Source organism: Anabrus simplex, chromosome 1 (assembly GCF_040414725.1).
Source record: "Anabrus simplex isolate iqAnaSimp1 chromosome 1, ASM4041472v1, whole genome shotgun sequence".
Classification (NCBI taxonomy): Eukaryota; Metazoa; Arthropoda; class Insecta; order Orthoptera; family Tettigoniidae; genus Anabrus; species Anabrus simplex.
In genome coordinates this window covers 289,854,339-289,868,407 of record NC_090265.1, presented here as the reverse complement: position 1 = coordinate 289,868,407, position 14,069 = coordinate 289,854,339, and the positions used below count along the sequence as shown (strand labels likewise).

Below are 14,069 nucleotides of genomic sequence, written 5' to 3'. Positions count from 1 at the left end.
CCTGGAGGATGATTTTTTGCTATTACTGTGAACAGTACTGGTGAGAAGTGTTCTTTTCGCAAAGAGCTAATGCCAGGTCAACAAAAGTATACCAGTTGTGCACAACATTATGGTACCCCTTCTCAGATATACTTCCAATACTATATAGTAAACTGAAAACTACATCAAACCCCAATCCTTTACCACTTGGTGCAGAACCTCCATACTTTACAGGTGAATCAGGAATCTGGTTCACACACCTTGAAAAGTTTAATTTCCCACTGGCGGCGATGCTTGTTTGGCAAATACTGACTCAGATGAGTTCTGCTTTTAGTACTGTCTCATGAGTACTGCGTGTTTTACCTCGAAAATAATTATTTTTAAAACAAGAATTGAAGTGATCAATGGCTGGTCTAACTTTGAAGGCGAGATCATAGTCCGGGTCACCTGGTTTCTTGCTGCATTTGTTGTCCACAATATAGAAAAATCTGTTTATTAGTAAGAAAGTATCCCTGGCCATCACTTTTGTAAAGAAGGGTGTGTTTTGACTAGGGTGTTCAGTTGACCAATAACTTGACAGGTTCTTTTTCTTCACAAGACCCATATTTATGACCCAGCCAAGAAAACTTTTTAAATCTGCCATTCCAGTACCACCATCTGGCCATAGACTAAATCGTCTGTGCTTCTGTAGAACGTATGAATACATTGTCTGGCATAACGATTAGTGTTTTGCACTAATAATCTCCAGAAGCCAGGGGTAGAAAAACAAAGTAGTACAAGATTAGGGCTGCATTACGGGGAGGCATATTTCTGGCTCCTTGGTGGTGACACTTTTTCCAAGGAATTCACTTTCTGGAGTTTCCACATCACACCAGTTCACTCACACCTTTAATACTTACATTACCTGTCGTCTGAAAACCTGTTGAAGAACCTGGAAGCTCACCAACATATGCATCACTGGATTTTGGAACACCCTGTGATAATCTACCCGCTGCACTTTCAATTTCATTTTCAATTTAGTCATCTGATGAACTCTCTATGATCCCCCACACAATAATCATCACTATCCATATAATAAACAAGTCTTTCAATTTCATTATCATCGACATAAACAGGCGCCATGTTACTTAACTGTTAACTTCAAGTGTATAGATAAAATAGTGTCTGCCTTCTGAACAAATGATATTGATGACTCACAAATAGTTTCAAAAGAAAGATAATCCTTCCAACTCGCAGCTAAACATACTACTCTTGCTATCTCTTGATACTCTCACGAACTAAGACTATTTTCCCGACCGTCTGTCAGACGATCGCAGTTGAGAAACAGTCACAGTCTGTTAGACGGTCTGCAGTTCTTGGGTTAATAGGCCTAAATACCTTCAGAGTTGGAGTTTTGGATGGCATTATTTGTTTCAGTAATGGTTCTGCAATTAGAAGTGTTTTAAGAATTGGGCTTTGAAGTTCAAACATGAAAAATTCACCTTACAGGTATCCAAGGTGGTTAAATCAAGAATTCGAACAATGAAAAAGACAGGAGATGGTGCAGGATCAAGATGAATATGGTACTGGATGGTTGTAAACGGTGGAAAATTGATGAAAACATTGGTTGGTTGGTTTGTGTTTTTTTTAAGTTATTGTTGAGGGAGGAAAAAATCATGCAATTTTTTAGCAGAATAATTTATGCAGATAATTGTATTCTAAAGTGGTCAAAAATAAAAATTGATGTTACTATGACCTTGTCAGTATATTCAGACATGTTAAAATATGGCTACTGTACTGAAATAAGTTTTTTGTGTACTGGTACTCAAGTTGGCACTTGGTCTGTCAAAATTATTTTGTAGATAAAAGTTCGGAAATGCGCTGTATGAGAAAGGAATAAGACATATTTTAATTTAAATTCGTCAAAAGAACCTGCATATTGTACCAGGAAAATAAGGCACGAATGTTTGTCAAAGGGGTATATGGTTCTTCTGGAGTTGTACAGAGAGAGGTATATGAAATGACAGTATATTTTTTTTAAACATTTATTCCCTTCATTGAGTATGAACGGTTAATTCCCTGTCATTTTTCTAATAGATTTACAAAAAAATGTCTAGCTTTTGTTGAAATGACAAAGTAAAGAATGGTTATTATACAAATAGGCTTGTCAGAAATAACAAACTTTTCTCCAAGTCCTTAAGAGTTTTCTCTTAAATGAAAATAAACTGTCTTAAGGCAATGAATTCCACGTTTGATTCCCTCGTTGAACCAATGTCCCATGTCGAACCAAGTCTTCTCTTCCCTCGTTGACGGGTGTAGATGATTGCGATAGGCACTTGTCAGGGTTTATCGTATTCAAATGTAGTTGAACACGGAAAAGTTCAACTGACTATCGTTAAGTTTAAGAGAGTCCTCTTTAACATAGCACATTATTTGGTAAAGTTCACACGAGTGAGTTATTTCAATCACTGCCAAGCCTTTTTCAAGACTTTGTACTGGAAATCATAGTCCATTACACGCCTAATTGTCCTCCGTAATTCACTCGGATATCACAGTTTATTAAAAGCACTATTCAGTTACTCGTAAGTAATATTACTGATATCGCAGTCTATCTATAGCATAGTTTAATTATCCGTAAATCATATCACTCGGAGATTACAGTTTATTAAAAGCATAGTTTATTACGAATAATTATAAGTGTCGTTACTTGAGAACGAAGTTTCCTTCCACTGATAAAGATCAAATTTGATAGTCATTAGAAAACAGAGTTTGCTGGACTAAATTGTATTTTACAAATGTTGTTGCAGAAATAGCCTTATCGTAAAGCTCATTTCATGTAATTTTATAAATGTTTGCAAGCAATGTTAGTCTACTCATGATGATGAAGTGTGTCTCATAATATTTATAAGAATTAACACACGACACTCCATTCGTGAATACAACTTGTTTGAGAAGTTAGAATTTGAACGTGGAAAAAAAATGCAATTCAGTGTTTCACACTTGTCACAAATGTATCACAATTCAACAGTCTTTAAATGTACAAGTTAAATTACGGTTGTGGAACAGTCTTTCAGAGGGCTAAGTAGTTCGTAATTCTCTAAGAAATGTTCTCAATTCATGCGCGATTTGTATTAAAAGCTTTAAGTACAGAGTGTGGCAGAAATACCTGATGAATTTCGGACATAACTCGAGAACGCGACAAACCATTCACAATTTATTTGCGCAGTGTAAAAGAGCAGGATTTGCAATTTGTCACATACAGTAGATTGGAGCAAATTGTATTGGCTATTGTATTGTATCGTATTGGCTACAGCTTTCAAACCGGTGTTATTGTCGTGGTGTGCACGGCCTTGGCCTTGGAGAAGACATGCAGTGTCTTGTCCGGGCTAGTCAACCAGTTGCTAGCATGGCGTTGAGTGGTGAACACAGAGGTTTCGTGGTTGAGACTTGCTCAAAAACGCAGGCTCTGTTACCACAACACAGCGTTTGTTTCAGAGACGCTTTGGCTTAGGTCGACGTGAAAAGTTTTGAGCAGGAACACCCGTCTGTTATGGATGAACATTTTTAGAGAAAGTGGTGAGTGTGAAAACGAAGCTGCCTGGTAGACCTCGTAGCGTCCGAACACCAGAAACCGTCCGTGCAGTGAGACACACCGTTGCGCATTCTTCTAAACCGTTTGGTGTGTAGGCATTCATGTGCTCTCGGACTCTCGGATTGCACCATAAGGATGGTTTTACACACAGACATGAAGTTCCATCCGTACAAATTGGTAGGTGTTCAAACACTCGGTGAATGTGATTGGGCCAACCGTAGAGTTTGTTGTGAGATTATCCTGGAAGCTGTAGCAGCTGACACCATTGTCCTGGCAAGTGAAGCCCACTTTCATTTGTCAGGCTACGTTAATAAACAAAATTTTCGGTATTGGTCCGCAACCATTCCTCAGCAGATCCATGAGCTACCTCTCCACAGCGGGCCTGTTACTGTTTGGTGCGCTGTCGCTGATTTCGGAATTGTATGCCCTTTTTTGAAGAGGACAGAACTGTAACAGTAACGTCGGAACGTTACGTACAGCTGTTATGCAACTTACTGCAGCAGACACTCGCCGACTTAGGGAATCCTGTTGTATGGTTCCAACAAGATGGTACCACTACAAACACAGCCAGGGCGCTGATGGATCTCCTCACAGAAGTGTTTCCAGGACTTCTCATCTCCTTACGGAGTGACGTTCCATGGCCAGCCCGTTCCCCTGACCTCGCTCCGTGCGATTTCTTCCTCTGGGTATATTTGAAGGATTGCATCTTCCGATGTAAGCCGTGAACACATGACCTGAAAGCTGCCATCCATGAAGAATTCGAGGCAATATCACAAGACATGCTCAAGCGAGTCATACGGAACTTCAGGGAGAGGCTTCAGAGGTGCATCAAACAGGACGGTCGGCATTTGGATGACATTTTCAAAACCTAGTGTGTGTCAAATGACAAACACTACTCTCTCCAATTGTGCAATAAATCTTTAAATGGCTTGTTGCGTTGCAGAGTTATTTAAGTTTGAAATTCATCAGGTATTTCTGCTGCGCCCTGTAGCTTCTATTCAAGTGCTGTCACTTGTTTAATTACTAACGTCTTAAATTGTGGTTAGAAACATGCAGTTAGTAACTACAACTATCACAAGTCACTGTGATATTCAATCGAAAGTTTCTAAGTGTCGTTGCACTCCCTGAATTTACAAGTCCATTTTGAAGATCCTCGCTTAAAGTACAGAGTTTGACCGTCTTGTAAAAATCCCCTCTCACCAGCCTGCATAAGCTACGGTTGCGAGTGCTGAACTTGAACTGGTGATTCTGTCAAAAATGCTCTTTTATATCGTCCAGCGGGGATGTCTCTTGTACCTCGAGGAAAATTGTATTTATATTTCATTGAATATCTTCTAATTCCGTGGGTCGATTTTCATCAAAATTATAGGGTTTACATTTGAAGTATGGGCTTTAAGGTGATATGGTTTGTAAATTGAAATTCCAACGGGTTTCGAATTTGGAAAATGTTCTGGCAGGTTATCGATCGCCACGACTTGTTCACATGCTATTAAGTCATCGGCAACGTGCAACAGGTGATGTGGACTGCACGCTGAATACGTGGCTGTGCCAGGTCGTTGAGAACTCGCGTAAACTCTGGCCTACCGTTACAAATATTGGACTTTATAAATTCATGTTACAGGTGACCATTGGTTCCTGGTACAGTATGTGTGGTCCTCAGTTAATTAGCGTGTTACGGTTAGGAAAGGAGAATCATACATGCACACGCACCTTGTAAAATGAAATAAATATGGGTTCAATGACTACACAATCCCCTTAAAGAAAGATGATGATAGTTCAGAAGTCAATATAGTTTTGTTATATTGCTGAGTAGTATATCAGAAATCTAAAGGTTCATTTTTGCTATGTTATGACATGCTTGTCTTTGAGAGATGTACAGTTTGATAGTATATTTTCATAGCTACAAATTGGTCATTAATTCCTTTTCAGAGAAAAACAAGTCAAGAAAGAAGAAAAACCATTAAAGCCTGAAAAGAAAGTTGCTCCATCCACTGCTCCAAAGCCAGAGTTGAATTCATATTCAAGCAACAGATTGAATTTTCTAGACATCAGAAATATAGATGAAGATGATATGCGTGACCCGCTGTTGTTAGGAATTTATGCCAGTGACATTTATTCATATCTGCGTACCATGGAGGTGAGTTATTTTATACTTATTTGTTCTGAAACTTTCAAGTTTGCATGAAATAAATTTAATGGCTAGACCCATATTGAGAGAGATTAAGTATACTCTAGTATTATATTGAAAAGATGGAATTTCTCGTAATCTTAAAAATACTCATACGTTCGTAATATACAATAGTTTAATACATATTTGCCCTGAAGTTCCTTTAGTAACTTTCATAAGGAAGAAACTGCTGGAAACAAAAGCACTGCATGCAAGTTGTGAATTTAATGTTTCTCAGCTAGTTTATGTGGAATAATATGGATTGTAGAAACTCTGGATACCGTATAAAATGGATCAACAATAGCATTACGTTGACTATTGTTTGTTGTGATGTGCTTTGCGTCTCTGTTGTCACTCATCTCCAGTAGATAGGATTACTGTTGCGTACAGAGTATTTTTTAAAATTTGCTTTACATCGCACAGACACACACAGGTCTTATGGCGACGATGGGATTGGAAAGGGCTAGGAATGTGAAGGAAGCGACCCTGGTTTTAATTAAGGAACAGCCCCAGCATTTGCCTGGTGTGAAAATCGGAAGCCATGGAATACCATCTCCAGGGCCGCCGACAGTGGGGTTCGAATCCACTATCTCCTGGATAAAAGTTCACAACTGCGCGCCCTTGACCACATGGCAACTTGCCCGGTCGTACAGAGTGTAACAGCCTGCCTGAATATTGGCGGGAAGAAATGTTGAGTTAGATAATTTTCTTCTTTAGCATGCCATTCCTCTGGTTCATAAATTTTCTGATACTACTGTTACGTAACACACTGGTTCATCATAGCATTCGAGCTATTCGATCCCTACTCTGAGGCACTGATTGGAATGAGCAGTGTGCATATTTAACGGAATAATGGCAGAAGAGTGCAGTTTTCAGTTTGATAGTATTTTATATGATAACATTGCCTTTAATCGCTACATTCCTACCGACATTTTTGTAATGACCTATGTTGGCTTCAGTTAGGAGAACCACAATGTCAGTCTTTCTGAGCATCCCCTAGCAAAGCACAGGTACATCAGCTAGTTATATAATAGGACTGCTACTGTAACAAAGCTAATAGCTCTTATAAGAGCTAACCCGGTGCAGATGTTAGATGCAGACTGCAATGTGATATTAATAAAGGGCCAACTGAGTTTTAGAAGAAAGATTATGAAACCTCCATATTAAAGATAGAACACCAGCAAGGTAAAACATGAGCAAGCTTTAAATGTTTTCGGAAGAAAAACCTTTTGAAACAAAAATGATCTAGAGAGGTCATTCAGTAATATACAGAAGAAATTGGACAACACAAAAAACGAAATAGCTGAATTTGTTAATGCATTTTTTGGAAGACCGTCTACAAACCTTGGATTACTGGAATGGTGGGAAAATGTAGGAAGTGCAAAGCGGTAGGAAACCAGGAAGAATGTGAAAAGCTGAGGAACAAGAAGCAAGGAGAATAAGAATGGTAAAAAAAAGAAATGCAAAAACATAGATACGTAGAATAATAGCAATACAGAAAACCCTGGGATAAGAAAACAATTTGGAACAAGAAAGAAAATGTCTCTAGCATTATACAGAAAGAACTGCAATTCCATAACTGACAAAAATGTAGTGCTACATTGTTTGTAAGAGTACACAGAAGAACTCTACCAAGGAATTCTAGATACAGATGTCGTGGAAAGCTAGGACTACGTGAGAGTTGAGCCAAGACCACCAGTACTCAGAAAAGTATTTGATCGCGGGATTTGCTGCGTCTTGAGGACTGGTTGAAATCCCTCGAGAGATCTTATAGGTCCTAGAACAATTTATTCGAGCTAATAAATGAAATTTACATAACGGGAAGAATCCCGAAAGATGATGGGCAAATTATCCTTACTCTTATTTCAAAAAAGCATAGAGCACAAATCTGTGAAGATCATGAAACGTTGAGTCTCCTCTCCCATGGCTTTGAAATCATAATGCGTATTTACCACCGGTTACGAGGCAAGTAAATAATATAGAACAATTTGAACTTACAAAATGGAGGCACGCACGCAGCCATCTAAGGATGTGTGTACAGAGTTTTGCATAGTGTCACATGTTGCTCAACGCTAAGTATTTCCCATTTTCCCATCATTCCAGTAATCCAAGGTTTGTAGACAGTCTTCCTAAGCCAGGTGTTCACACCATCCGCGCTCTGCTACACAGTATACCTACCTTTAAGCGAAGCGATAGATAACGACCCGTGTTAGCTAATTGCTTAGTATTACTTATGTTTCTGAAGCTATGAAAGAAGAAATTATTCATGCAGTGTTCCAAAGAAGACAAATGGAACCCAAGACACAAAAACAATAAGAATGTAACTGTTTTTGCAAAATAAGTGGTTTGAAATATATAAAACAGTTGGCAAAGATGGCAAGTTTTATCGCATTCCTACAGTAAACTTATCCTGTAATATTACTTGTATTGTCACTTGACTAGGCTTAACATTGTGGCGGGATGAAATTGCGTTTGGCTTTTAGTGCTGGGAGTGTCGGAGGAAAACTTTGGCTTGCTAAGTGCTGGTCTTTCGAATTGACGGACGAAGGTGACATTCACCCCGCCCCCGTGCCAGCGGAATTAACGAATTGTGGTTAAAATTCACAACTCTGCTGGTAATCGACCCAGGGACCCCTATGACTAAAGGCCAGCACGTTAACCAATTTGCCGTGGTGCTGGACACTTTGTGACAAAGCGCATTGAATCTCCTAGACTGTCATATCAGTTTATAATTTTGCCAACAAATCACACTAATAGAAACAGAGGATGTAACATGAAGAATATCGCTCTGCAGGCTAGTAGTGGACTTGAAAGGATATTTTTCTATGTATGACTTCTGTCGCACATTTACTCCACTTCTGTTATGGTAAGTTGTATGTGCGGAGTGTAATTATTTTGCCAAGCTACAGATCCAGTGCTATTTAGTCATGGACTCAAATGGCTTTCACAATATTTGCATTGGAAGCATCATTTTCTATTGCTTTTTATTAAAACTTGCCACTTACTGCACATAATACAAAATGCACATTACACTTCGTCTTGACCTTGAGATTTAATGATTATAAATATGTTTCAGAGTGTCTAAAATGATTTTGGGATGTGGTCTTTCAGTATGAAGGTTGATCAAATATGAACGGGATTTTTGTTCCTCAACATCAACAGTTGGTAGGACTGGCCCCGCGCTTCTGTGTCTAGGCGGGCCCGTTGAGTGGGGAGAGCGTGCTGTTAAATATTTCTCGCCGTTTCGTCAGTAACGCTGACTATGTTGGTGCAACAGGTGTACTCCTCCACTGCGCAACACATATTTATAAAATTTCTTGCTCGTGAAGGAGTTACAGCGGCGGAAATTTGCCAGATGTTGACTGCTCAGCTCGGTGATCAAACATTGTTGAGGATGTCTGGCATAAAAAATTTAAAGGACGAGGACGTAAAATCAGCAACACGATCGCCATCCTTGAACCAGCATTAAAGACTGCAACATTTATGCGGTTAAGGACATTGACTATCGACAGGCGACAGTATGAGAAATTGCAGAAAGTCTGAATCGCTTATGGGAGCTCTCAATCATCTCAAGCGACCTACAGTTCCGTGAAGTATGTTCCAGGCGGGTCCCTCACCTTTTGACCGAAAATCTGAAGTTGAGACGCTTGGAGGTGTGTCAGAGGCTTACAGCAAGGTTTGCGGAAGAAGGTGATGCATTTTTGAGTCGGATCATCACCTGCGACGAAGCATGGGTCCACCACTACACTCCTGAATCCAAACAAGCCAGTAAGGAGTGGCAGAGGAAAGGGGAGGCAGCACCAGTGAAAGCAAAGGCTCTACTGTCAGCTGGCAAAGTTCTTAAACACTCTTTCTTTTTTTCCGATCAGCGGGGCACGCTTTTCTTTTGCACGAGTGATGCACAATCAATGCTGCTTACTACTGTGAATTTTCATCATGAAAATTTTTTTATTTCTACTACGTTACTTATTCATCTGTGCATTGCTTTCATCTTTAACTGTTGAAAAAGGCAGGGGTTGCATATCGCCGCAGAAGAGAGAAACCGATTCGACGGGTCATCCTCCTCCACGACAATGCGCTACCCCATACTGCAGCTGTCTCCAGGCTACAGGAAATGCTTGGGGGGACATACACTTGATCATCCACCTTACAGCCCTGACTTATCACCCTGCGTTTTCCATTTGTTTGGACTGCTTAAAGAAGCTCTAGGGCGGCAACGATTTGAAGATGAGAGTGAGGAAGACTTCGTGCGAAACTGGCTGGTGACACAACCCTGTTCTCTTTACGGTGAGGATATCAAAAAGTTGCCCATACGCTGGGACAAATGCATTTCCAAAGCAGGAAAATATGGGGGGAAATAAATTGTAATTTCCTTGTGTTTTTCAATAAAGGTATTTAAATAAAAAGTGAAATCCCGTTTATATTTGATCCCACCTCGTGCTGTAAAAGAGGGTATGCTTCATCAACAATCATAATACAAGGAGCGATATCCTGAATCTGTGAGAATTTTTGTGCTGGTGGAACATTCAATGTGTTATATTCCAATAAATTGTGTAATGCAGTAATTATAAAATTTCCTCCATTATTTTGTTATCCATCTGTCTCAATATTGACAGCCAGCAGCTTGCAATCTGCATCAAGAGCTTGTAACAATATTGATAAATACTATGTATAATTACAATATAAAGAACATAATTTAGCTGCACATTAAATTTCCAAGTGTTTGCTGCCCAGTCCTCCTAGACAATTGGGAAAATTCCATATCAATACTTCTCTTACTTGTCGCCACATTTCAGTTGCAGGGTTTGGAAGGTATCTCGCCCTTAAATAATTTAAGAAACTGTCGACACGCCCAACCCAAAGTGAAGCACCAAATAATGAAATGATTCCAGTGGCAAGATATCTGAAAAGCAAAAGTATATAGGTTCAGTTAGAAATTGTTGTGTAGAATATTTGTAATACATAAGTTACGTCTGCAAGTCACATTCTTTAATAAGTACAATATCCTATAATTGGAAAAATCAATATAAACCACTTCCAGTAGAATTCCAATAGTCCGGCATCCAACAGTCTGGAATGCCCGATGGTCTGGCACCATTCCAGGTTTTTTGTTTTTTAAGTTTGTGTCAGTTAATGCGCACGGCACGGTTCAAAACCACCTGGAAGGGTGCACTATGCGTCTACTATTATTAGACGCAATCAACATTGTTCGCTGTCACCACACACAGGTTCAGTTAATTGCTTTGATTGCGAGCACTTTCCACTATGTTATTTTTTCTTGTGATCTAGGATCCGTATTACAGTAGTATAGTGAACATATAAAAGTGCCCTGTGGAAGTTTTCTTGGTATTTAAGTAGTGACAATGTTCTCGAAACCTTCAAGTTCCAGATCAGGAGGGAAACGTAAGCACATAACTCTGACCATCAACCAGAAACTGGAAATCATCAAACGCCTGGAGAAATGTGAGAATAGAAATATTTTGTTGAGTGAATTTAATATTGGTGCGTCAACCATTTACGACATTAAAAAAACAAAGATTAACTACAGTAGAACCACGTTTATACGTTCCCGGAAACTACGTTTTCCCGTATTATTCGTTCAGGTTACATGGTCCCGCAAGCATCCTAATTAAATCATGTTGTAAAAACCACGCATTATCCGTTCCTCGATGAAACTATTTCCCTGATGAACCGTAAAGAAATTTCAGTCCCATCAACGCTAAATCCTCGATGACACAGTTTTCCAAGAAACTGTATCTTACGAAAGGACGGCTGTAGCATACTAATGGATCTTGGTGTTGACGTCTCGTCATCGTGGTCATTTGAAGAAGTACTGTACCGTACTGGAAACGCGATCAGCGGTGAACTTACGTAAGGGATCATCTTAGCATCGCATTCAGGTAGTATTGTTTAGACAATCCTTGGAAATCATAAAGCAGTGGGTGCCCTCGACAATTGGAAGGAGACAGAGCGCATTTCGACAGCTCTGTTTGAAGACGGTTCGAGTTTCGTCAAATGTTCGTGCTTTCAAAAAGTCTACATTATATCCAGGGTTAGATGTTTTTTTACTTCGAGTTGCTACCAAACAGGTTTTCGGCATTTCCCTCAGGGCACTGTATAGTCACTGGGCTTTCAGGCAGGAATCAAAACTGCTCATTCTTAAGTAACACAAATTTAGTATTTCAGTATTATCGTATCGATTGTTATAGAGGCCAGAACGGATGTTGCACCTTACATACTGTACGTAAAGCCATGGGAGGTTTTATGATTGCCTATTACTGTTTTCATCCTAATATAAAACTGGGAATTTAACGTTTTTGTGTTAAAATGTTATAAAAACTGCAGTCGTTTTATTTGCGCACATTACATTTTAAAACTTTGTATCATTTCACACTCGTACCGACTTGTACAAGAAGCGTGCTTTCCAGCTGAGCTCAAAATCGCGAAAAATCCTAATTCCGGAAGTGTTAATATTTTTTCTCTTTCCAATTTTGTGATGAGTGACGGGAAGTCCTAAATATAATGCATTCGAGAACTTGAGGATTGATACTTTCGAAACCATATTCTTTCGTTCAACATAACCTTTAAATTTCGATGTAGGCCTAATTTACGCGGTACAAGATTTCCATAAACTGACTAGGAACAGTATACCGGTGACCAAATCACAATGGAAGATTAAAAAAAAAAAAGGATTTTGCCATCATGTTGGATGCTTTCGTACCTGATGTGCATTATTTTATTAGATTAGAGAATGAAAAACTACTTGTGGTCGATTGTTGGCTTGGCGTTGCAGGTATTCGATTTTTCGAAGAGTTTGGCTGATCAAGGTTGCTGAACTGAAAGAAGTTTTCAGAGGAAACTGACAAAGTTTGCCCAGTAAAACTGAATGTAAAGTTTCGAGATTTTAGTCTCGTACCGGTAATTAACGTTTGAACCCAGCCCCACGGTCTAACGTGCCTGCCTCTCACCCGGAGGGCCCGGGTTCAATTACTGGCCAGGTCAGAATATTCACCGGGATACGAGGGCTCGTTCCAGGTTCAGCCATTCTACGATTACCTTTGAGGAGCTATTTAATGGTGATAATGGCGACCCCAGTCTAGAGAGCCAGGAATAACGGCCGAGAGGATTCGTCACACTGACCATGCGTCACCTCGTAATCTTTGGGCCGAGGGCCGTCGCTTGGTAGGCGGAAGGCCCATTGGGGCTGTAGTTTGGTTGTGTTTAGGGGCGTTTGTACGATTGTAAGTATAAATATTTCATTTTTGTGATTTTAGCCAAATTGTTGATGGTTCATTCGTTCCCGGTTTTTCCGTTTTCCCGTGTTGTAGGTTTCTTTTTTCGTGTTCCCTCCAAAAACGCAGAATCGAGGTTCCGCTGTAATGAAATTTGCTTCTCAGTCGGTAACAACTGGAAAAATTGGGCTTCCAGGCAAACATTAAAAAACCAAAACTGGAACAGTGGGTAGCTTATTGTACGAATGGTTCAGTGCAGTACACTCCGAAGAAAAGCCGGTAACTGGGCCAATGGTTATTAAAAGGCAAAGAAATTTGGACAAGACTTGGGTGTTGCAGAAAGTGAATGCAATTTTTCTTATGGTTGGCTCAGAAACTTTAAATTTTGGCATGGAATTCAAAGACTTGATGTAACCGGAGACACACTTTGTGCAAACAGATTCAGCAGAAAAATATAAGAGTTTGAAGAAATAATCACAGTTGATAATACAAGAGCTGATCAGATTTACAATGCTGATGGAACAGGCCTACTATGGCGGTGCTTACCAGAATCTACTCGAGCTGCAGGAGTTGAAAAGGCGGCTAAAGGGTTTAAAAAAACAAGACAGATTGACAGTTTTGCTATGTGCTTTGCATCTGGAAGCCACCGAATAACTCCTTTCATAGAAAACCTCGGGCATTTAAAAATGTTATGAACTACCCTATTCATTATGACGCTCAAGGAAATCCTTGGATGACCGCCACCCTATTCAAAGACTGGTTCTTTCATTATTATATACGACAAGTCAAAGAAAGCTTCAAAAACCTTAATCTACCGAAAGGTAGCAACTATTACTGTTACATCCACCAGTAGCTGAGTTAGTTTCTGGAAATATAGTTGCTGCACTTCTGCCGCCTAATGTTAAGTCCTTGATTCAGCCATTAGATCAAGGGGTAATCCAGAACTTTACCGCGTTCCCTGCGGCAGTGAACTTAAACGACTTAATGTTACGTCGTATCGGCCCACCGGTGCGGTGGCCCGATGCTGCCTTTAGTTATTATCAGTTCGGGTCACTGGTGACCTGACAAACTTCACTATGTTTACTCCCTAGTATAAAATCCTAAACAATGCTTGTGCACT

The 14,069-nt window shown here is 39.7% G+C and overlaps 1 protein-coding gene across 1 annotated transcript in view; it reads left to right on the top strand.

Annotated features, from left to right (window-relative positions):
* The window catches only part of CycB (Cyclin B), a 150,640-nt gene that overhangs the window by 35,247 nt on the left and 101,324 nt on the right, over positions 1-14,069 (top strand). Inside the window, exon 3 of the mRNA XM_067134788.2 lies at positions 5,480-5,687. Within this exon, the coding sequence (XP_066990889.1) occupies positions 5,480-5,687 (208 nt within the window). The remainder of the gene's footprint in view (positions 1-5,479; positions 5,688-14,069) is intronic.